We start from the raw sequence: 25915 nt of genomic DNA, 5'->3' as shown, positions 1-25915 counted from the left end.
AAACAATCCCCTAAATTGCCATTTGAGAAAACTGTCAGCTTCCTTAATCTTAACGGATTATAATACTGAATATCTCATCGGGGAGATTTTATATGATTGCTGCTGAACAACATTGCAATCGTTTCTGTATCTTCCTAGTTGGTCCGCATTCAAGAGTATGTGTGTGCAATACACTTATGTTTATTCTTTGAGTGTCAAACTATGGAATAATGTCTGAAATTAATTAAAAATGACCACATAGGTAGTCGGTTGGTGATTTCTATGACCCTCTGTCTCTGTCTGTGTCCCTGAATTATTGAATAACAATTCATTTGCTTCATAGTCGAGAAACTTAGGTTTTGTTTATTACAATACGCGGAGAACTGCTACTATTATTAATCAATCAAAAATATGTCTTAGTGTATTTTGCATATTTTGGGATATTTGTAAGGCTAAACCTTAATATTACCTCTGGGGTTAAACCACAGGCATCCAAAGCCCTCAGTTTCGTGCCATTTTAGGTTTTCGATACAGATCAGAGTGGACGGGTGATTCGTGAACTAACCTAACCTCAAATCCTATCAGCGGACCGTCAAACACCAAAGTAGTATGAGCGATGACTTGAATATAACTTTCATCCTGTGCCCTTGACAGAAAACCATCATCCAGTGCATAATGAGGAAGCGAGAGAGAAAAAGAGAGATGTTGCTGGGTTATTTTGTCACAAGCAATCTGATGTAATGGCAGAGACAACACATCGGTGTAGCGTCTGTTGAGGTTCACTTTAACTCGGTTACCCCTACAAAGGCTCCAAATAGAGCCTGGGAGCATGTGTTCCTTTCGGATCACAGCTGAGACTTTAACACTAAAACACCACAAGCCTGGAGACCAAAGCAACCGGATCGGGGAGTAGCGAATTGTGTGTTGATAAATCCCTCTGCGTTGACACACAATTTTCAGTGGGAGCTCTTTATCCTCCATCAATGGCATCAATCTGTGCTTTTCCGTGTCCAATAATTCTAAGCCCATGTTTTACTTTCACTGTGGAAAAAAAGGGCCCTATCGGGAACTATTTCCAAATGTACTCCTTAGGTTCCTTTTTAGGGGATATGAGAGGAAAGCTTGGCAGGCCACAGTTTTCCATGAGGTCAGCAAGTGAGGCATTCCAAAAAGAGAGTGAGATCTTTGGGAGGGTTGGCTAATTAAATAAATCACGTGATTTATGTACCTGATATACAGTTGACACAGACTTGTTTTAAAAGTCACTACACAGCTGGACTAAAATGGAATTCATGTACACAGATACTGTACACAAGGGTTGTGGGGGAGGTGGGAAAGGAGGGGGGTGGAAGGGAGGAAACTAAGTAGATGAAAGTTTAAGATTACAGTAACACTGAGAGGAAGCAGGCTCTTCACTGGAGTGAACCAACAAAAGGATCCGTCCAAATCAGATGAAACATGAAAAGCTATAATGTTTCATTGAGATGATAGGAAGTCTTTCATTTGTTGTCACTACTAATGCAAGAACTCACTCAGGATTTCTTTCCAGACTTTTAGGAGGTGAACGTGGAAAACACCTGGTTCAGTGCCAAATGTTCTATTTGAGTTTTAAAAGTGTGCCAGTGCAGGCACTACGGGTGAAAACATGATAGATAGACAAGATAGAGAGAATTTGTTGTGTCACACGATATTAGATTTAGATTTTTTTTTAATCTTTTTTTTTTCAGGAGATGGATGTTTTTTTCATTTTTTTTTTGTTTCAAAATCTTGGCAGGGCCCACTCATTTGAGCTGAGAATCAAAACAGATTCAGTCAAAACTCACTGAACTGAATGCGGACTCAAAGAAAGCAGACGTACACCAAAATCCATGTCGTATGACTCTCTGGCTATTTGCCTCATTTGTGAGAGTAACTTGTTTTTTTTGCTTGTATTTTGTGTTTCCCATTTAAACAGCGTACACTGTACATGTTCCACTTTTAAACATACCTTTGTAAAAGTGAGCACTGATATGAAATTTTGAAATGTGAACATTTCGATTTTGAAAAAAACATTTTTGATGCATAGTCATGGACACAGAATTACTAAAATTGTTGTAAAATTATCCGGATGAAAAGAAAAGAAATAGCCTCAACCCTCCAGTTGCCATCTTATCTTGGGGGGGGCAACTGACCCCCCACAAGTTTTTTTTTAATCGCTTGGCAAGTTCACATTTTTGATATCAAAGCAAATGTTGCCTGCATTATCAAAAGAATATCAATGGGCTTATGCTGTTTGATCCTTGTCGCATGGAGTAAAAAAAATCTACATTTTATCGCTCATTACTGGTTTGTTGGACTGTACCTACTGCCAACTAGTGGCTCTTCTTTTAACTGCAGTGCTCAGTGTTAACGTGTGTGTGCGACACATGTTTTGGTTTCATAGCTCAGGGGCAAAGCTTGATGATTTAAAAGAAACAGGAGGATCTTCCCGTGTAATTACTCCATCATCTGCGACTCTGGCAGTGGCCATGGTGTCTCGTAAATGGAGTTTAAGCGTGTTAACTCACAGCTGTGTCTTCTTTGAAGTTTTTATTTCCCCCCAGATGCACGCATGTAGGCAAAAATGAGAAGGGGGTAAAATGTACGAGTAGAATAGAAATCGTGCGTTTTATTTCATTGCTTGGAATTGAAGATACCATGTAAAGCATTTGTAATGATTCTCAAACTTGCCTTTTGAAATCCGGTTACTGTTTCCATCAGCTGAATGCCACATATTTAAAATAACAGCGGCCTGTCCTGTTAATCCTCTGGCTATTCAGATTTAATTTTCTTTCCACATGTGAATGTTTCCATCCTTTCTCATCTTCTGATTCACACTCCTCTCAGTGTATACTGTTTGGTGAGAGCCACTGCAGCACAGTCACCTGCCTCTGTCACCTGATTCCGACGAGTACATGCTCTGGCCCTCTTTCAGCTCCTTCGGCAGCTTTCATAGAGGAGATGCTGTCCTAAAGTGACACGTGCTGGAGAAAAGGATGCCTTGTAGCCCTCCACAGTACAAACACAGATCAGTTCAAACCATGAAAAATAAAGGCAATATGGGAAATTACATGCTTACTGATATGTATCAGTGCTTGGTTTGATGAAGAACTCTGCCTTGACTTGTTCAAAAGGAAACACAACCTACATTTGACTTCTTGTACATGTTGTTAAGGACCCTGTGTCCTCTTTCCATCCAAAAGCTGTTCTGAAAATTTGGCACTGTGGAGACCTTATGAATTGTAGATTTCTACGTGATCACCAGTGTTGTATTTTTAACTTGAGCAGTACCCAATGCCTTGTTAAAATTCCATGAATTACCCGGTTTAAGAAAATGTAAAATTTCTGAACTGTAAAGGAAGATTGATTTATTTCAAATGATCAGTTATATTAATAGCACATAGTGATCCTCTGGCAAACATTCTGGCAAAGGGTTGGAATGACCTCGAGTGATGTTACTGGACTCTTGGCAGCTGTAAATCTAGTGTTTGTTCTCTTTCGTTTTTGATTTATTTACAAACCTGAGCTATGCTGGCTCCGAGAATGAACAACCAGAGTGACTTTTAACCTAAAACAAACAGTTTAACTCAAAGTTTGTGGTAATCGATGCCTTTTTTCTAAAAAGAATACTTAAATCAAATCATGTATGTTCAACTCTCTGGAGTTTAAATGACTATGTGTTATTGACAACTCCCTTTTATTGCTATGTGGGATTAACCACATTTTTTAAAAGAATTTGATCAAATAGTTCATAAACAAAGTGGACGAGGTTGATTAATTCCCTGAATCAGAAACAGCAACATTTATTTAGAAATCAGAAATTCAGAAACAGGTTGATTCAAGAAGAAAGACGCAAAGCAAAACATTCAGCCAAATAAAGGAAAAATCAAAATCATTAAGGAAACAACTACTAGACGATACCAATGATAGTCTTAATAACAATAAAAACCCTTCATTTATGAAGACAGCTTTTTGTTTATCTGGTTATACTTCTAATTATTACACAGTAGGCGTTTTTAAGCAGAAAAAGGCTTCTAGCTGCTTCAAAAACACTGTGTTTTTTGTTTTTTTTTGGTCATACAATGTGTCTGTACTACTTTTCATCACTTATTGACGCTACATATGAAGAGTTCTTTAGATATTTAGATATCCCTTTTTGGAGCAAATTTCGCTGAGTCAAGACAAGCTATTACTTACATAAAACAGCCATGCATTTCCCACACACGCGACCTGATGACCCACAGCAGCTCACAAGAACTATGAAAAGTCGACCGAGACACACAGCAAAACACAAACACACAGTAGGAAATGTGTGAGCCACTTGCAAAGCTTACACATGGACTCAGAAGTATAATGTCTTTGTGATGAAGACACAACTATCCACAACATCCTGGCTTGGCTGCCTGACTGGGCCTGTTGCCACATTGTAAAGCTATCATATGTCACGTCATGTGATGCTCAGACTGGTGCTGGCACCTGCCTTAATGACCAGATGCAACCAAATTAAGTAATGGATCCGATTATAGTGTTATATGAACCTCTGATCTTCTATGTCTGCTGACACAGATGCTCCTTTGTTCCATACAAAATGTACTTCAGTTGTTGTGATTAGTTTATTGCTCTTAATCAAAAATGTCTTGACTTGTTAACAACAAGCTTCCAAGGCATTGGGGCAAACTTTCACGGATGAGAGGTGAAATGTCTTCATGGAAAGAAAATCAAATCCAGTCGCCACGAGAAGAATATTTTGGCAAGAAGCATCCAAGGATTTTTTTTTTTTTATATTTATCGAGTCCCTAATTAGGTAGTAATTTTATTGCTGTCATTTATTTGCCTCTCAATTTTATTACATTATTTTCAATAATGGCATGAGGTCAGTAAGAAATGTTTGAAAATCACCAAAGGTTTACATTTACATTACTTAAAATGCATATATATATATATATATATATATATATATATATATATATATATATATATATGTATGTGTGTGTGTGTGTGTGTGTGTATATATTTATATATATATATATGCTAATAAGTGATAGTTAATAAGTGATCAACTGAGTTATCATTTGGTCCAAAAGGAAACACGCTGACTGCAGACATAGAAAACATAGAAAATGGAAAGGGAAAAAAACAAATGCGCAAGGTAATGCTAAGTCATATAATACTTGCCAGAAGACAAACATCTGGTGAAAATACTTTTAAAAAGTTGTAAATGTGAAGATGCTAGCTGGCTGCAGGTGTAGATGGATTGCTCTCCCTTCCTGTGAGTGTGAGTGTATTTGGCTCCGTGTAAACTATGTTAGTTTAGTTAGAAATAGGGTCTTATGGGAAATAACATTGTAGTGAGAGTAAATAAAAAAGGGAAGGACAGTAAGAACAATGTAAAGTGCAAACAACACACTGTGAAATTGACGTGAGTGATGGTGTCACAGATTCAAGCTGCCAGATTAGGTGACACCTGAGGCCAAATGACACTGCTGAGTTGAAGTTGTCAAGGCAAAGTTACTCTCTTATATGTATGAGCAGTACAGTAGCCTGCCTTTTTTATAACTGGAACTGTTTTAATGCCTAGCTGATAATACTTAAGTAGTGTTAAATAACACTGTAAGGAAAATAAGAAGTAGTGACAGCAAAGCTTTTCAACAGAATTCAATGAAAAATGTGAAGTTGGTCAGCTTAACTATTGCGACATTGATGCTGTTTGGAGCAGATGATAATCTTGGTAGACCTAATGCAAAAAGGGTTCTAGTTGTTTATTTAATTTTACTTTACCTTTATGTGATGTATTTATCTTTTATTTTCCATTTAACAGATGTTAGCTATCTGCTTTTTGGGGAGCTGCTATGCTTCCCCTTTTGCCTTCAAATTGCCCCTCAGGGACACTTAAAGTTTTTCTAATGCTGACTCTGATTCTGATGGTTACTACAGTGAGGCAGGAACCCCAAAATTTTCTTTTCAAGACCCTGCTTGAAAGCTTCTCAGTTTAGAGAAGGCATGAGGTCAGTTTTTTCTAAGCCCACAAACAAGCCGTGTAAATCAACAGGGGACCCCTCCATCTTATTAGCCACCGTGACCTTGAACACCTTTCCTAAGATATTATATGATTTGCCATCAGAACTCCCCAAACTAAATGTCCAGTTTTGACCAGTGTAAAGCGGCCTTGTCACCTTGGTGGGGTTACGGTTGCCTCGGGCTGTCCATATGGCAGGCAGCAGAGCATCAGCTCAATCTGAGGCTTAACCTCAGCAGACCCTGCTAGCACATGAAAATCCATTTGTCTCATTTCTTTAAAGCTACTGTGTCATTTTTTCACATATTTACATCAAATGACAGCGTCATCTTGATCAATTAGTTGGGGTTGAGTTGTTTTGTATAGTATGCTTGTTTCATTTTTATAAATGTCAAAACCCAAGTTTATCTATCCTAAGTATGAGTTATTAAGTCCATGTGTATGTTTAAGGCTGACAAAGGAATAATCAAGCACAGGCATGATAAAGTAGTTTCTGAAAGACTTGCAGGAACCCTTGTTGACAGCATGGAGCCCTACAATGATAAATTATATTTTCCGTGTGATATTTAAGGCAAGGGTAAAACTGCTTTGGCTTTTCAGGAATGAATGGGTTACGGCTCTGTCAGACCTGGAAAAAAATATCAAAAAAATCATATTGCCACCAAATATCATGCAGGACAGGTATATTGATATTGATGTATATAGTAGAAAGGTGTGTAATATAATTGAAACATCACCAACAGAAATCTGCAAGCATCATAGCGGGTGCAGTTTTCGTGCCTTTACTAATATGCATAGAATGCACACAAAATCATGAATTGCATTTCACGAATGCACATCGAGCTTCACCTCATCTTGTTTCCTCTAAAGTTTACATCTAACACCTTGATGGGTACATAAATTACAGCTTTACGCTGGTCAAGGAAGTCTGGGACAGATGAGATCAGAAAGACACGGCAATAAAAATGTAATTTGCGCTTTGACAAAACATTTGCTCACAGCTGTTTCATCTTTGTCTTTACTATTTCCTCCACCAGAGTCTATAACAGGTGATCGGGTGGCATTTTTAGAAGATAAACATCAACAACGAGACAAACAAACAATAACATCCAGTATTATTTATCGTTAAGCACTAGCTCACTAGTTTAATTAACTGAAATAAATAAATACTGCATGTCAGTATAAGGACAGGAGGAAGATCATTTGTGTGTCTTTATCTGCTCCAAGTCACGCCATTACTCAATCAATAAAGCTGAACTGTATATTTAGAGTTAACCACAACTGTTACTGGTAATTGCAATAAGAATTGGATAAGTCATGATAGAGCAATAAACACCTCACAGTCTCACAAAGGTAATAATAAGGGGTGGCTTGGCGGAGGAGGTAGCGCAATCGTCCTTGGAACCGAATATTCCTTGTTCGACTCCTGTCTCCTCCTAGTGCGTTCAAGTGTTGTTCAACAAGACACTGAGCCTTTAACTGCTCCCCTGGTCAACGGGGAGAGACGACAGTAGATATTTTGATTATTGTGTTTCATATAGCTTTAATAAGTTATTACATCAATATTTTTACCTTAGAGTCCAATAGCTACGAGAAGATTTTGACATGAAGTGACCACGACCTAGAGGGCTGAGAACCTCCACAGACATTTTTACTTTGCACATATTATTACATTGTTCGTATTCATACTGTTGACTGTTTTTACTGTCATTTTGTGATATAATTTGTAATCTGAATTTTATCTGATCTCATCGCAAGTATTCCAATAATAATAGAAGTTTTATTAATCAATGATTCTTGTTTTATTAATGTTTACAGAACTTTAATCCATTCGTTTTAAAATGATTGTTTAAATAAAAATTGATTCCTGTCATGCAAACAGATCTTCCTTGGAAACATTTCCTTTACACCAGGAATCAATTTTCTGTGTTTATTTTTCAGTGAGAGAATAACTACCTGCAGTTGATTATTATTATTCATTTGGGATCAAATATAAGGTGCAAGATTATAACTTATTTTAATTGTCAGTAGGTTTTTTCTATGTTGTTGCCATAGAACCTCACCATCTGCATTCATTACAAAACTGTTGACTACCCATTTGAAAATAGAAATAGTTCCACAATACAGCCATTAGCAGCATCAGCACCATTCTTTGTGGCTGATAAATTAATGAAGCCAGTTTGGTATCCATTTGACAGCAGAATAGAAAATGGGTTTCTTTTAAAAACAAATAAAAAGGGTTCCCTGCACAGATATTAATATTACAATTTGAGAATTGAATTGAAGTTATTGATCCGCTCATAACAACATGAAATCAATATTCAGGGTGAAGTTTGAGGGGGAATACCATCTGAAGTATTCATCCCTGAGCAATGGATGGGGCGGGTGCATGAGCTGCTGAAGGGTTGTCAAGGTAAATATGTTTATTTCGCCTGCCGGATTCATTGATACCTGAACAAATTAAGGTTTCCTTCAACCAAATTCTATATTTGACAAATTCTATAACCTTGCCATATTATGTATTGATGAATCCATGGCACTGTCCGTGGTACTGAAGTATCAGGTGAGTTTTCAGATGTGCTCCTCTGTCAGTACCACCCCTTTTGTCAATTTAGTTTTAAATGTTGACATATAAAATAATGTCCTGTGCCATAAAATAAAATGTGCTGTGATACCTTATGCTCATCAGCATTTTAGATTAAAAAGTGCCCCCTTTACGATTGATGTGACGGGTCATTATATCACTATGGAGTCAAAGTCAAACCTTTTACGAAGCGCAAAGTCATAAACACAGTTTATCTTATGGGGATTTTAATCTTAGGGCTTTAAAACCCTGAGCAAGGAATGTCAACCTCAACTTAAGATTTATGAAATTGATATTAAGGATATATTTACATTCATATTTAATTTGACAGTTAACTGGGCTTAAGCTGTTGACTAATCACTAAGAAATACTTAAGGAGGCCTGATCCCAGATATTGCTGTATTTGGTTAAAAGAGTATTAAGAAACCTCTCAATTAAACAGAAGCACTGACAAATTATTTACAGTTCACCTCCACTTTTTCTTTCTTTGGTCCTGCAATAGGCACTGTTCAAAGTTTTCCATGACAGCCTATTGAACATCTGATTTTAAGGAGCAGGCTAAAACCTAAATGTGTCACATCAAAAATGGTTTGGACATCTGACCTGTAGAATCAAGGATGAGATGGAAACTTAGAACATTGTTTGCACACATATGTTTCCTATTAACCTTGAGTGAGGGTGGGCAGCTGCACTTAAAATTTAGGAGGAAAAACAGTTTGAAAAAAGCACACATTCACTCATCTATAAAACTTGAATGTTTGAGGCCCTGGTGATGTTGATTTGTTTCCAAGTGATAAATGAATAAATAGATTACATAGTAGTCTTTCTATGTGTATACTGCTGATTGTAATGAGATTTTTAAGGAAAATAAAGCAGGCTGACAACAAGCTTATTTAAGAGTAATACATTTACATCTGAAACTAATTTAAAAATGTCCGTGTCTATTGCACATCACAGATTGTGTGATATCATGTCGACAACTTTGAAATATTAGCGAGAGAGATCGTTTAGATAGACTGGCAAAGACATTCTTTGTGTACAATGGAACAGAAGGACTAGAAATGTTGCGGAAATAACTAAGAAGCATTTTACATTTGGAAGTATGTTCTGGCAAGTGATTAGAGGAGGGAAGAGGGGGGCACCAGTGGCCCAGACACCTGAAATAACAGGGCAAATCCAAGGCTGATATGTGTCCTGACGTCCTCAATCCATGGGGGCTTTCATCACAATAGAGGTAGGAATGGCTTCAATGGATGATGGGTGAATGAATGCATCTCTGACCGATTGCATTACATCACTAGCTGTTTGGTATCACCTCTGACAGTGTGATATTATATAGAATTACACTCAGGAAAAAGGCTGGCAGCGGACAATTTTCTTTTTAAATGTGGTGGGGTGGGATGAAATGTGCGCTCATAAGCTCACACTCAAGTCTAGCCCTTGGGGGTAAACACAATTCACCTATGACTTTTATTGTTATTATCATTAGACCACAGTGTGTGACACTTGACTTCAACCAGGTTAGCTTGGAGAGATTAAGCAGATGCTGAAAACAAATTGGAAAACAAATTCCCCTGTGAGACCATGTATATGCCAGACGAGCTACAGCTGCTTGGCAATGTCTGACCAAATCATTCCAGTGCTGTGAGACAGCTGGAGTGGCGTAAAGCTAATATAACGCCAGGGTTACCAAAGCATTCATTACAATTCCCCTCTTTGGACAGGGATGGATTCCGAGCCCATCAGAAGCTGGTGACTTGCGAGAAGCCCATCAGAAGCTGGTGACTTGCGAGAAAAATACTTCAGCTTGTTAGGATAAGGATGTCAATGAAAGCTCTCCATTATTTTGTTCAACCATAAACATACAGTGTTAACATTTCACCTCCCATCTCAGTATTTAGACACTTTCTACACGGCTGAGGAGCTTACCAAGCTTGATGTTGAAAAATTGTTTTGGCACTTGTATGTGTTGAGGCAGAAAACCTAATGCAACTGGAGGTCCATGGTCTTTGGACACTGGGGAAACAGCTCAGGGCTTTGGGCACATGATCAACACATAGTCAGCTGGTATAACCATCCACTCTGAAAGATGTGTGTGTGAAAACGGCACGTCATGACACAATGTGATTCTAAGGGAGAATATCTCTACTGTGGTTGTGTGAAATTTAAAATTTAATTTAAATATGGATACATTTTGATGAAATGAAATGAAAGATTTATTTGCATGAAACTGGACAGGTACATCTGCATGTAGTTGCAGATGGAACTGAGAGTGTGTCATACTGAAACTAACTGATAAAGAGGCAACACAATTGTAATGTATATATAATGAGCTTCTTATTGCAAATGTTTCATAAGCTCAGATTTAAATGCAAACAAACTGAAACTCAGAGTGGACTACATTATTGTGTCTCCTATGCATCAGTTAGGAAATTACCAAGACCACTTTCTCAATGCCTTCTCACACATTTCTGCATAATTTGGTAAACACAATGAAAGCTTTTTCACAGGGTTCATCATGAATGACTCCCAAGTCTTTGATATACAGTATGTAAAAGCTCATAGCTGCTGTTACATGAACATCAGCTAAGGAGAGCATTTAAGAGGAATCTCAGGGAGTATAGATAAGGTTGAAAGCACTCACAGCTCACATCTCATGTTCATTAGATCTTTTTGTCAATCAAGACAATGAAACCGAGTTAAATTTTGGATACAAATGCTCTAAAATATATAAAAACAAAAAAAGAAAATCCTTCTATAGGAATGGGAAAAACCTTGAGCTTGCAATCAAACCTGCAGTGTTATAATTGTGTGAAGGATGTTTTTAAAGAATAAGGCTTCTATATTTATTCTTTCAGTCATTCAATTTATAGTTGATATGCAATATATTCAATATATAGAATACAGAATATGTCAACTCTGTCATTGGAGAATAATCAAGAAATTTAAAAGACATCATTGTGAAAGTAATGTATTGCATTTTATCTAAAGATATGATGCGTATCATTTCCACATTAAATGCAGCCTTCATCTTCAAAAAACAATATTATTATATCATTATTCAGGACATAGTACCCCACAATCTTATTGTTATATACTAGAGAAAACCCTTGCATAAAATTGCAAGTTTAATGCCTCATTTCTAAATTCCACTTCCTAAATGCTAATTTCTGTCTCTAGAGCTTATCTGTTTAGCATTTCTTTGGTGACTTTTTTTATGTGGGTACAAAAGGTTTGTGTTTCACAGTAATTAATCAACAGTAAGCAAACCGTTTCCATCAATCCTGAACTTTCCATGTAAACACCCTCCACTGCTATTGCAGCTGATACTCACAGCTTTAGTACACGCATCATTCCTGGAATCACGTCTGCACACCACACACACGTTCTCAATACCTTTCCTTTTCAGGTCACAAGTGGAAAAACAAAGTGACACAGTATCATTTGAGAAACAGAATCAAAGCCAGCAACTCTTCTCTCAAAGGACGAATGTGCCATGCACCTAATATTAATCATCCATCCATCCATTGTCTGCCACTTATCCTGCACTCAGGGTCACGGGAGATGTTTGAGCCTATTCCTGCTGTCATTTGGCGAGAGACGGGGCACACAAGCAACCCTGGACTGGTCGCCAGTCAATCGCAGGGCCACATATACCGACAAATACTCATTCGCTCACTCACTTGGGGCAATAATCCCAATTTTTTTTCCAATTAACCTACTTCATGTTTTTGGATTGCTGGAGGGAACTGGAAGAAAACCCACGCAGAGACAGGAAGAACATGCAAACTCCACAGAGAAAGGTCCCCTTGTCAGAATCGAACCGCGGTCCTTCGTGCTGTGAGGCCGAAGCGCTAACTACTGCACCACCATGGCGCCCATATTAACCATTTAAAATTCAAAATTATTCAGTCAAATAAACTTTTATGAAAAATGCAGCAAACAATCCAGCGTTGAAATTTATGTATTCGTATACATTTTTTGTATATGTTTGATAAAACACACACACATACCATCACACCTCTTTTAATGGCAGATTTCTACATTAATCTAGTAACAATGTACAGCTCCCACTAAAATCTGTGGGAAGTGTATAAGCCCATTAATCACTGCTCAAGGATGTGACATGTTAAGACTCCTTCCATTCAGAGGAGAATCAAGAAAATAGTTCTTTTCCCCGACCAAATAAACTTTACGGAAGACCATTGGCTCAATTGAAGCACTGGTTCCATGCTCAGTATATTTATGTTCTGAAAGTAAAACAGATTCTGTTCTCACTACTGTGTACTATTTTATTTGGTGAAACGCCAATCTCCTTCCCAATGGATGATGAAGTCTGATAAATACAAATGGTTTGTTTCATGAATCAGACTTTTGGTCAACTTTACACTGAACCCACGGAGCATAAAACAGACAAATACTAAGTTAGCATTCTTTGTGTACATAAAATCAGCAACTATGAGGGCAAATTAGGACAATTTTCTCAGTACGCCTTCCATCTACAACACTGATAAGTCGTTACTAGTGGTAAGACCTTTGTGCGAATATTTTAACAGCTGTGAATGAAGGAATGGTCTTCTGACCCTTTGTTCCTTTGTGCCTTTCCGCCTTTGCGTCATTGCGCCTTTGCGCCTTTGTGCATGGGCAGCAGCCGGGGATTTTTGGTATATGTTTCGATGGGTGTCTTCTTACCTGTCAAATGGGAGTTTCTATTTCTTTGTCATTACTTCCCGTAATATTCTATTATAAATTACAGTCTGTTCCTTGGGGCTCGATCTCGGGAATCATTTTATTTAACTTATACATGCTTCCCTTGGGTACATCATTCTTTCTATTTTTATTCAAATGACATGCAGCTGTGTCTACTTGACAGATTGTCAGGACTTGACATGCTTAGTACTCGCTGACTTTGTCATTTCAAAGGCTGGAAGTTAAAAACTTTTTATAAAAAATTAAACAAATAGACTTGGAAGTCCATCGAGGCTCTTGTGGGGAATATTGACATTTTATCTAACAGAAATTTCATCCATAGCCATCTGAATTACATCTGAATGATATGAAGCCAAGACAAATTTTGATTCAGCCTTCATTTTGTCATGACCGGATTATTGCAACTTCCCTTTTTACTTGTCTGACCCAAAATGTCTCAAGGGCTCAGGTGCCAGGCTTTTAACCGAAATTGTCACATGATAACACATCTCCTTTTTACACTGGCACAGGCGGGGTACATCCTGGATTGGGCGCCAGTCAATCGCAGGGCCACATACAAAGACAAATAACAGTTCCCTCAGTCATTCGGGGCAATTTTCCCAATTGATTCACCACGATGCCGCCCTAGTTTGAATATGTTACTGATTATTGTTATTGCTATATAAACTATAACTGTCCTAGTGCCTTATTATGTCCATCTGTGCTTTGCCATTCCTGGCAGAAATCTTTTGTCTGCTCTGGAGGTCAGCTGAGAAATAGAGGGGCAGTCAGAGCCCTGAGGCTGGGGTACAATGAGAGGGGTCCGGCTCTGGAGCCTATTTTGGCTGAAGCTTTGCTCTTTGGCCACGTTGTCTGTCTGGTCAGGAAATGAGAAAAAATGCCTGACCAATTTTTTCTTTTCTTGCTTTTTCTTGCTTGTTTTTGCACATGTCAATACTGTACTGTCTATTTTGGAAGTAACTGATTTGTAACTTTTGAGTCATGGAAAAAAGACAGAAAATGTTAATGGGTACATTTGGATAGATTGTAACCGCAAAATGCTGCAGGCTACAGCTTTGCTTGTTGACTTCACAGAAATGAGGACTGAACAAACAGGAATTTGGAAATCATTATTCCCAAATATTTGGTGTTCATATCAAGACCATCCAGATGCTCTATGGGGTTACCCAGTATGTCCCCCTCATTAATCTGGGTTGGTAAAAAAAAGATTTACACTGTTATTTTTGCCCTTCACAAACATCTATTAGTGAGAATCAAAACTCCAGGTGACCCTGGCCAGATGTCTTAAGAGGATTAGACTAACATACCAAGGTACCTCCATTTTCTATAAACAATGTTGGCTTGTACTGGCAACAAGGCAGGGCTTGAACCCTACAACTGCTCACACAGGATCCCATGGGAAATCAATTGAGCATGTATTAGATTCCGAGCAATTTTGTTGTTTTGTAGTTTATGGCATTTGGCTGTCCGTCATCAAAAAAATGTTAATGTTGCTAATGGTACAAAAAAGGCTTTGCAAGAAATTTTGAAAATGTGCAAAATATGACTGACTTATAACACAGGCCAAGTAAGAACATAACAGAGTCATTAAATGTAGAGAAAAAAGTGATTGACATAGCAGCTGCTTACCAAGTACATGAATCACATTATACTATTTGACCAATTTACAAGAAATTTGTAGAGGCATGAGGTCTTGATATTTTCATTTATTTATCAGCCATTCATCTAAATTGGTGCCTTTTATTCACGAATCACATCAGCTGAACACAGTTTCCTCCTCTCCTTCTTCCGACCCACAGTAGCCCAATTTCCACTGGTATCCTGTAGGTTATCGGCACCAATGGTGGTCGTTGTTAACCTTGGCCTCGACCGATCTGGTATGAAATCATTAGGTTAAATTTGCGTATTTGGTTCAGGTTCAATTCGCATATTTGGTTTTGGCCATTTTAAGTCTGATGCCCTTCCTGACGCAACCTTCTGCATTTATCTGGGCTCAGGGAGAAACTGGCCTGTGGCCTCCTAGGACTACGTTGTAGACATACTTTTAAATACATGACTTTAATTCTGTGAGATAATTTCAAGTGTTAATTATTCCAACAGAATTGACAATGACCATGGGAGGAAGATTGTCCCATTGAACTGCACTCTTCTTTCTGTCTGAGTGTGGGTTAGGATTTTTTCTAAACCTAACTGACAAGAGTGAAGGGCAAGTGAAGCAAGAACAGCTTAGTCATCTTTCTCTTCGCTTAGTCAGTCACTTCAGGTTTCCGTGAGAACCTTGTGGCAGCAGTGACTCAAGCAACTGGAGGCCACTGAGGTTGTGTAATTTCAAAAACACTCATCATTTAAAAAAAATAATGATGCTAACTATTTGTATAAAAGGTATCAGCATGACTGTCATGAGTGACACAGACCATGTCCAACTGCAAAATACAAGAATGAAGGAAGGTAATGTTTGTTGTATCTGTTTCAAAGGTCTGTAATGCAAGCCTCAGGGAGAGACAAAGTTACTTTTTCCACTCAGTCACATATACACAGAGGAAGCGCAGCAGATTGGTTTGTATCAGCTCAGTAATTGTTCAAATGTGAAGTAAAATGATGCCTATCCATTGTTTAATTGAATGGTAAAATATGCATCTCTATCCACATTCACCAAGAATCAGAAGCAAAATTACCATTCTGAAGATTTTTGAACAATTAGTTTTCCTCACAGCAGGCTGCAATATCCTGTCAAATTAAGATACTTTGTTGAAAAAAATATTCTTTGTATCAGTTTTCCATATTTTGGTCAAAATATGTCATCCAATTCAAATATGCCTCAACTGCAATGGGAATGCAAAGCCACTACTGATTTTTCTCTATGAGGTGATTAAAAACTTAGTAAAAACTGCTAATGTCACTCTCTACAGTTTGTATATTTTAGATACAAACATTTTAAAATCACACATAGGTGGTGTATGGCGTACATGAGGAGTGGTTTTAAAACTGTCTGGATTTTAAAACATCTAAAAGTTTTTGCTTATGATAATAGATTCAGATAATAGATTTAGTCAATAAACAGAACTCTTCAGAATTACTGTCAGTCTTTTTTCTGTGTAAAACATTTTCCCAATACTACACATGGATGTTTTGATAATGATGAGGTCACAACCAGCAGATTAGGTAGTGAGCTCAGAAAAAGGGAAAATTAATTGTCGCCTACTTCTTGTACTTTCAGTGTTCACATTTTGCAGGGTTCTCTTATTTCTTTTGATGGCAAATTAGCGGTTTATAATTATACCCTGCAAAATGTATTAGCCTATTTCTGCATCAATTAACAGATTGGAAAAGACCAGATTCAAATATAATTAACGTTAATTAAAAAATGTGCATTGCAGAAAGTAATGAAAAGGCAAATGGTCTGATTGTGGCTCCTCCAATGGGAAGGTTGGCGGTTCAATTCCTGGCTCCTCCTGTCTGCATGCAAAAGTCTCCTTGTGTGAAACATTTAGCCTCAGAATTGCTCCCAATGGTCAGGTTAGCACCTTGCATGGCAACTCTACTACCATTAGGGTATAAGTGCATCTGTGAAAGGGGAAATGTAAGATCCAGTGTAAAACACTGTGGAACCTGAGGGTGATAAAAGCGCTAAAAAAGTGGAGACCATTTCAAAACTACCGTATTGTATGTGGTGCAAGAACACACTCCATAAATGTCATATCATCCTGCCTGTTCCACCGAACCACTGTGTCTACCTGGGTTCTCTCCAACTTCTCCAGTTCCCTTCTGCAGTAATTATTTAAATACTCTAAATTGTCAATGATTATAACTAAGATTGAATGTTTTTGTCACATTGACTGGTCCAGACTGAACCCTGTGTCCCGGGATAAGATCCAGACCTTTCATCTGCCTTGACCAACCTGTGTGCAGGATTAGCTGAATACATAATGAATGAATGAATTGATCAGTATGGTATTACCTTGATGTAAATTGAATGATGTTGGTCTCAATTGCATCATACATACATCCTTTTAAGATGACTTAAATTAGGACATATATTTTAAACATATCCTAATTTTTAGTTTGTTGATACTATTTCTAGGTTTTGGGATAGGGTGACACACACACACACACACACACACACATACACTCACACACACATACACTCACACACACATAGACACACAGGGTTATTATTTGTTTTCAACTGGTTTTCTTAATGTCTTATTCGAAATATCACCTTTTGACCCCACCATTGATGTCTCTTTGGTAACGTCTGCCGAAAAACGTGCACATTCAGGTGTAGGAAAAAAAATCTTTTTCAAGTCTGTGGAAATTAAAGATTTTAAAAGGTTGCATTTTGTATTGAGGTGCTTTTTCAAAATTTACTGTGGAGGGGTTGTGCTGAGAAATCCCTCTCCCTCTGCCTGAAAACGATAGGTGTCCATGTGGGATAGCTGCCGAACGTTATTTTCTTATTTTCTGCATGCACTCTTCCATTTACTGCACTAGCCTCTTAAGCAGACTGAATAATAATGATGATACTAATGTCAGTAATTAACATTTATAATTCAAGATGTGCCCTCTAAATATGCAACTGAAAAGAAATGGATTCACGCCTGCCACTGAATCTAATCTGGTACCAGCGATGGCGAAAAGACCAAATATTTTATTCAGCCTTCATCCACATATAGAGAGACATTGGTTAACGTGACCCCAAGAGGATTTGCAGAGCATGTCGGCTCTTCTAAAGCTGCCTCACGATCACACATGAATGTGCCCTCAGACATGCTGGCTGCCCAGTGCAGCAACAACTGATGTACTGGTAGTGACAGAGGAGCAGAACTGGAGCTTCAGCTCTCTGATCTAAGCCCCTTTTAATATGAGGAGTGCAGGTGATTTTCAGACATCACATGCCACTGAATCAAATGGCCAAATGATCCCAGTGGAAAAAGAGCTTAACAGGAGGTGGTTCAAAAAAAAGAAATATTCAAGCAAAGTTTTTATCTAACCAAAAACAGAAACATGAAAAGGAGGATGTAAGATGATGTCTAGAAAGCCGACTGAATTGGCATGTGTACTCGGTATCCGTACAACTAATTGGAGAATCGCATGCTAATCAAACAATATCACCAAAAACAATACACATACATTTACTCTGGACTCACAAGACTGGGTGAAGAGAACCCAGTAGTATCAAAGGGTTGGGCTATAGAGGAAATAAATTAATAGACAAAAAATGTGCATCTACAACACAGCTATAGCTTGAACTGCTCATGTAATAACTTTTTTGAGCTCCGAAAAGTGAATTTTTTGTCATCAAAGCTGGATAGCAGAGGAGGTCGGTGAAGTGACATTGTAACACAGATGTCATAATATTGTAAACATCAACAGAGACAAGAGGGGAACATTTGCCCAATGTCCGGTCAAACTGCAAGATACACTTGATTATATTAGTATTTAGTATAAGTATATTAATTACATTTTTTTAATTCTTTTAAAGGTCAGTGATGATGTTTCAGAAATAAACTTCCAAGTAAGAACAATAATAAGAAAATAAGGAAGAAGTCCTTCAGGGGATACCATAAACCTTTTGGAAAAACACTATAAAAAAATACCATCAGGTCATAAAAAAACAATCTGAAAACCAACTAAAAATAGCCCAGCATTGGCAATAAGGATTTTTTTCTCATAAATTGGTAAAGCTTTGTAAAGCAGTTTACAAAGGAGACCATTAACTTGCTTAAATATCTGATCAGAACATTTTGGACCAAACTTTTTCACTAAGAAGAAAACCCTTTGCAGTAATTTCAAGGAGCATGTGACTTCTTACATACTGGTTAGTTGACTGATTAAATAAATACATAATTTCGTAAGTAAAACCGTCTCATTTCTCAATGCCATTTATGAATTTACACATCTGATGGTAGTGATAATCAGGCTTCCATGTTATGTGTTTGTCCACAACACGGTCAGGCTGACCTTGAACTGCATTAGAAGAGTCTGGGGTTGAGCCGCCGCACAGCCCCAGTGACGTGGTGATGACAAGAAGCTCCCCTCCCTGAGGAGGAGGGCAGTCTGAGGGTAGAAGTGGGGTGACTATGATTTACCCCTGAAGCGCAGACTTTTATCACACCCAGTTTTCAACCATGCGTGGAGCTGCCTCGCACTCCTGCCATCTGGAGGGCACTGTCTTGCAAAGACCTCATTTGTTTTCCCAATGTGGTGTTTCTCACATGGCTTCAATCTTTCCCCTCTCTTGGCGGGTAAATGGACACCCTGCCCTCCGCCTCCCCTTCCTCTGTGGAAAGTGATGATTGATTACTGATTACGGCTTTGCCTCCCTTCTTCACTTATGTTAAATTACTACCAGAACAAGCTGAGGCCAGATCTTGTCATGCCCTCTTGCCTTTGGCAGGGATGTTATAGTTATCTACAATATCGTTAGATATTTATTCATACCCTTTGAGGATATTTTGTAAGCTTTTGTGAAATGAACAGCCTGTATAAGAACATGGAGGTAGTTTTTGTTCATGTTGCTGACTGATTCGGAGATTTCCCATCAACTGGGCACCTCTGGAGATCTTCCGGTAGTCCTGAGGCCTCGATTCAAAAATGATTTTATCTTCATTTAATTGTAATTTTTAAAAAAGAATGTGACTTTCATACATTGGTTTTGGAAATAGTTTTAGCCGCTGGAACTCAAATATATCACAGCTTTGACTCAGATACAACTTAAAAAATTGCCACACTGATGGATACTGCAGGGTCGTGGATATACAGTATCTACAATGGTCATGTTGTTTGCCAGGAGGCCATTGGAATAGTGAGGGTCTGGTGTTGTCATTAATAAGTAATGACAGCCTGAAAAGCCAGTCCCTGTGGTTGTAGTTGCCGCAGGGTTCACAATTACAGAATGCGGTTACAAAGACTAGGGTTGGGTTGGTGTGCAATTAGCTGCCACCATCTGATAGGGTTACAAACACTGGGTCATGACTGACAGCTTCCCCAGTCACTACTGGTGGGAAGCTCAGTTCAGAAATGTTGACAAGAAGGGATGAAAAGACACACAAGGTAAAAGATAGGTCATGCAAGCCTCTCACTTTGGTAAACAAATGTGCAACACTTTTAAGTCTTTCTGGTTTCATTTTAGATGTCACTATGTTAGGTCGTGAAAAGAAGAGTAAGTAAACAAGTAAAGTATGGCAAGTTACAATGTAAATATTATTTCTTATTTATAGGAATGACGCTTTGGGCTCACAGTTCTGTATTTAAAGAGACTTCTGATCAATGCAACTCTCTGGGTCTAGTAAATGAGACTCATACGCTGTTTAGCAAAATACTCAACTTTAGGGCGTTTGATCCAAACTAAAGTACGGATGAAACCATTTCCACATGTGTGCATGTGTGTGTGTGTGTGATTGCGATGTGTTAATGCTCAGTCGTGACCTTTTTTACAGCAGAGGTTTGAATTTATGGCAATCAAATTATGTTCAAGAACGCCGGACTGCAGCAGAGAACCACAAGTACACATTTGAGGTACAGCCCTTTCCCATCAACTACAAAAGGCAAAAGGAATTTTATAGACGGCTTTAGTCACTGCTTGCAGGTTGTGCAAGCTTTACTATGTGTTCATTCTTAAAAATCATATGGTCCAATGAAATTAATATAATAGAAAACCATACGGTGGGCTTTTTCTGCATCATGAGTCATTTTTACTTCAGGGTTGGAATCTACTTCAGGGCAGGGGCAATAGGTGGAGCCTGAGAATATCAATATATGAGGATATATAGAACACCTGTTTGATTCAGCGATGTAATAATGATTTTGCTTTTGCAAATAGTTTTACGGGCACCTCTCTGGTATGTTATCTACCGTGCTGTGACGTATGCCTTTAGTTACTTGATGAACCGTCATTTCAACTTTTTCCTTCCAATTTTTTACACCGAAAGACCTCTACAGATTCCACCAGCGACCGCCCCACCGCTGCTTGTCTTACCTATGGTCGTGATCACAGTGATGGCGAAGTAAAAAGAGCCGGCGAATTTCCACTGCACCCCGGCTTTGTGCGGCTTCAGCTGCAACACCACTTTCTCGAGCTCGTTAAAGTCCGCGGCGGACAAGTTAAAGGTCTTGAGCAGCTCCGCCTTCCTCATCTCCAGCTCCGTCCTCTGGCTCGTCTCCTTCTGGGACTCCAGAGCGTCGAAAATCGCTGCTCCGACGATCAGGTAGGAGAAGGTGCAGAAAATGAGGGCCAGGGTCCGCACGTTTTGCCTCTTCATGGTGGCGCGGTGCGCGTCAGGGGGACGGGCGGAGCGGCAGCGCGGGTCTGGAGGACGGGGAACTCGGCTGGCTCATGGCTGTGCTGCTCTGACGGGAGGAGCGCGGATCTCTGGGCACTTTATGAGCGGAGGAGCTGTTCATTCAGCACCACCCGTCCCTCCCGCCCGCTGCAGGAATTCTCCTCCTCCACCCATCCGCCCCTCCTTCCCTCCCTCCTGCCCTCCTTCCCGATCTGACGCCACAACAGGGGAGAATACTACGAACAACTCAGCCTGACCCCTTTATGAGGTTGCCAGTGTCACATTTATCAGAGAGGAAAGACTTCGCACCTGTGCCCAGGTAGATCTTCGCATAGTACCAATAAAGCACCTCTTTCAGATAGTATGTTAAATAATTTAAAATCCCTCTGTAGGAACTTAACCTAGATCCTGCTGTAATAACACAGCTCTATTACATGGACTATCAGAGCCCAGCAAATGTAACATGGAATTGAATTTATCTGAATTTATCAGTTGATAATCTGCCTTTTTACAGATGCAGCCTCAGGGCGGCACTGGCCCCGTGTCTCCACGGAGCAGTGTCTCCCTGTGCCGGTCCCAAGCCCGGATAAATGCAGAGGGTTGCGTCAGGAAGGGCATCCGGCGTAAAACTTTTGCCAAAACCAAACATGCGAGTCAACCAAAACTATACCATACCGGATCGGTCGAGGACCAGGTTAACAACGACCGCCATTGGTACTGATGACCTACAGGATACTAATGGAAATTGGGCTACTGTGGGTCGAAGAACAAGAAGAAGAAGAAGAGGACGAGTGCGTGTTCGGAAGCAGAGAAAGAGGAGGAAAGGAAAGAGCCTGGGACTGAGGGATAGAGAATATATTGGTAGACGGATGCTGGAATTGGAGCTGCCAGGCAAGAGGTCTCGAGGAAGACCAAGGAGAAGATCTCTGGACGTAGTGAGAGAGGATATGAAGGTAGTTGGTGTGAGAGAGGAGGATACGGAGAATAGGGTTAGATGGAGAAAATTGACTCGCTGAGGCGACCCCTGAAGGGAAAAGCCGAAAGAAGAAGAAGCAGAAGAATCTGCCTTTCTACAGATGATGTTGTTTTATTTGGATGGAAATATTCAATGGATGATTATATTCAATCGCATGAACCTGTGTGTTGGGATTCCGTGGTTATGCATCTGTGTGCCGTTCCTTTCACCAGTGAGCGTGACTGAGCAGGTGAATGCTTTCAGCTGGGGTGCTGGCACACCTGCGGCTCATCTGGTCTCGCCAGGGTGAGGATAAGAGGAGCCTGCTGACAGCCCTTCGGGGCCAGATAGTCATCTAGAGTGGGCTCTGCCACACAGCCCCCTCTCCTGGTATCCATCCATAGATCCATCCATTCATCCATCCTTCCTTCCTTCCTTCCTTCCTTCCTTCCTTCCTTCCTTCCTTCCTTCCTTCCTTCCTTCCTTCCTTCCTTCCTTCCTTCCTGGTGGGTCCTAATCTCCCCAGTTCCTGTCTCTCCTTGCCCCCCTCCTAGTTCCTGCTCAGCCCTCCATTGATCTCCTTTGAAAGAATAAACCCCTTGAAACACCTCACCTTCTGAGTGTCTGCTTTTGGGTCAGGCACACCCTCCGAAATCATGACACTGTGGTGTTATTGTCTAGACATTCATTCATGCCTTGTTTATAACGCTTATCCAGTTCAAATGATCAGAGATGAAGATGATACGGTTCTCTTTGGGAGCGATCAGGATGGATAGGATCAGGAATGAGTCCATCAGAGGAACAGCACAGGTTGGATGTTTTGGGGAGAAGGTCAGAGAAGCCAGACTGAGATGGTTGGGTCATGTACAGAGGAGGGATAGTGAATATATTGGTATATTAACTATATTGATATCTGCTGGATATAAAAAGGCTCCTTAAATAATACTACAAATATAGGGGATTTTTCACAATGTTTATTTATATTACAAACTTCAACGTACTGTACATATATATATTGCAAATATATTACAAATATATATATGTATATATACATATATACATATATATTGCAAAATGTACAAAAAAAAACTCAAATTTTATCTTAATTAAAGGATATGGAGTTATGAACATTAAAAACTTTTCTCAATTCTTGGATCATATTCTTTATAAGGAAAAAGATTTTTTTTTTCAATTTTCCAATTTTTATTTTGTCTGTCATTTTTTTAGGAAAATCTTTTGAATCCCTGTTAGCCTGCATGCACCGCAGTAGCCATATTGTCATGACTTCTACTACTTCACCAGAGCAGCTGGGGGTGAAATGCCTCATTGCTCAATCACCTACACTTTGAAGCAGGGCTTTTTTTCCATGTGGGAGACTTCTCCATTTAGGAATGATGCACTCATCCTGACATTGTACAATTTTGCCACAGGATCCAGCTGTTAAGGGCGACTCAAAGGAGAACTCAAATGTCTGCACTTTGAGTGCGACATTCCCCGGCGAAACAGACACACTTTCAACCAAAAAAATGTGATGTGTAATGTTAAAATAAAAGCAAATTCACTTGCATTGTTGCCTGGGTTAAGTGAGTTAAAAGATTCCCTCCAATCCAAAATAAGTGTTTATAATGTTAATGCGTTTAAAGGCAGCATGTAGACTTTAGGGTTTGGAGAAAGTTGCACTTTGTAATTGGTTATGAAGTGCAATTTAAGGAATGGAACAACATAAGCAGAATTGTGTGGCCTCATTCTGCTGCAGAGATCCAACAGCTTTCCTCAATGAAGTTAAAATCACACAAGACACACAGGCAGTGATGTGTGAGGAGGCAGAATCATGGATTAGGGGTTGAGTATATCCAAACAGGGCAATCATTCAGTTTATCAGACTTAACAAGGTCCATTTCTTAAAAGGGAAAAACTGTTAAATGGCTGCAATCACACACCCAGAGGGAAGTAAACATTGTCTGGGTGATTGTTTTCCGTCTGCTTTATTTTGGTTTTTTTCTTTTTTTCCAAAACCTGGATTCAGAATGACTCCAATGTGGCATTGCTCCTGGAAGACTGATGTATTTCTTTGCAATTAGGATAGGATAGGATGGGATGGGATGGGATAGGATAGGATAGGATAGGATAGGATAGGATAGGATAGGATAGGATAGGATGGGATGGGATGGGATGGGATGGGATGGGATAGGATAGGATAGGAAAGAATAGGATAGGATAGGATAGGATAGGATGTAACCTAATTAGAAAGGCAATATACTAGAGACCTGTGTGACTAGTGATGGAAGAATGTGTGTCGCATCAACAATGAAATAATAATACACTGACGGTTGCACAAAGGTGAGCTTCAGACTACATCCAGTTGTCACTGTTGGCAGAGTCCAACCATGCAAAGCTGCAGGTCCTGACTATGCATCATGTAGACGTCTCAACAGATATTGCAACATTTCCCCCCAAGTGTACTTTACTACCCACAGGTTTGTAGACTGTATCTTGCCAGCGCTTAAGAACTGAATCAACCAGTGGGACTGACTTCTGCAGTCATTAGAAGCTCTGACTGATGAGTAGTGGCAAACCTCCCAACCAGCCTTCTACTCTCACTGGACTCTTTTTGCATTGTGTGTTATCTAGCCCACACCGTGATACCATCTCATTCACTGCAAAGAACAACAGTCATTCCTGGATGCTGCTACCATTTTAGTTTGGCATATAATGCCATCATCACACATCAACTGAGTAGTTCTGTAGCCATCCAAGGCCGCACTCGTTGGAGCTTGATTTTGTTTTTTCCCAAAGGAGAGGCCACCATAGATGGATGTGACATGCTAACACCGAGCATAATCTTATTTCAAATCCAGTACAAGTAGGTTCATCAAATTTGCAGATAATACCAGAGTATAAATAATTATCAGCCATGTTGGTGAAATGTCTTTTGGAATAAAGGTGGAGTAACAGGTTGGCAAGAGATAACTGTTGATTCCAGGGAGACAAAGACTTACAGCACAGTTCACGTGTTCCAACACAGAGAGGCTCACAAGCAGAGAAATTTTATGGTTTCTTTGAAGACCATCCCTTCTCCATGAACACCTGAAAAACAAATGAACTTCCTCAGGAGACTGAGGAGGTCAACAACCCCTTACCATTCCCCACGAATTCCTATTGGCGCAAAGTCAAAGGTATGCTGATGAGCAGCTTTAGTCCCTGGTATGTTCTGGGCTTTTGCAGTGAATCTGACTGAAAAAGGCCCTGCAGCAGAGTGTCAGGATGCTGAGAAGACCACTCTTATTCCATTCCATTAGCGTTTATGAGGACAGATGCATAAAGGACGCCTTTTGCATTGTGAGGGACTCCTCCCTCTGTTGTCACGGACT

At 39.4% G+C, this 25915-nt stretch overlaps 1 protein-coding gene across 1 annotated transcript in view; it reads right to left on the bottom strand.

Annotated features, from left to right (window-relative positions):
- The window catches only part of kcnk3a (potassium channel, subfamily K, member 3a), a 32010-nt gene extending 10231 nt beyond the window's left edge, over positions 1–21779 (bottom strand). The window contains exon 1 of the mRNA XM_086166917.1: positions 21286–21779. Within this exon, the coding sequence (XP_086023043.1) occupies positions 21286–21568 (283 nt within the window). The 5' untranslated portion in view covers positions 21569–21779. The remainder of the gene's footprint in view (positions 1–21285) is intronic.
- Positions 21780–25915: the final 4136 nt, after the last annotated feature.

Source organism: Fistularia commersonii, chromosome 20 (assembly GCF_037954325.1).
Source record: "Fistularia commersonii isolate RoL2024-O1a breed Wild chromosome 20, RoL_Fcom_v1.0, whole genome shotgun sequence".
Lineage (NCBI taxonomy): Eukaryota > Metazoa > Chordata > Actinopteri > Syngnathiformes > Fistulariidae > Fistularia > Fistularia commersonii.
This window is presented reverse-complemented; position numbering and strand designations above follow the sequence as displayed.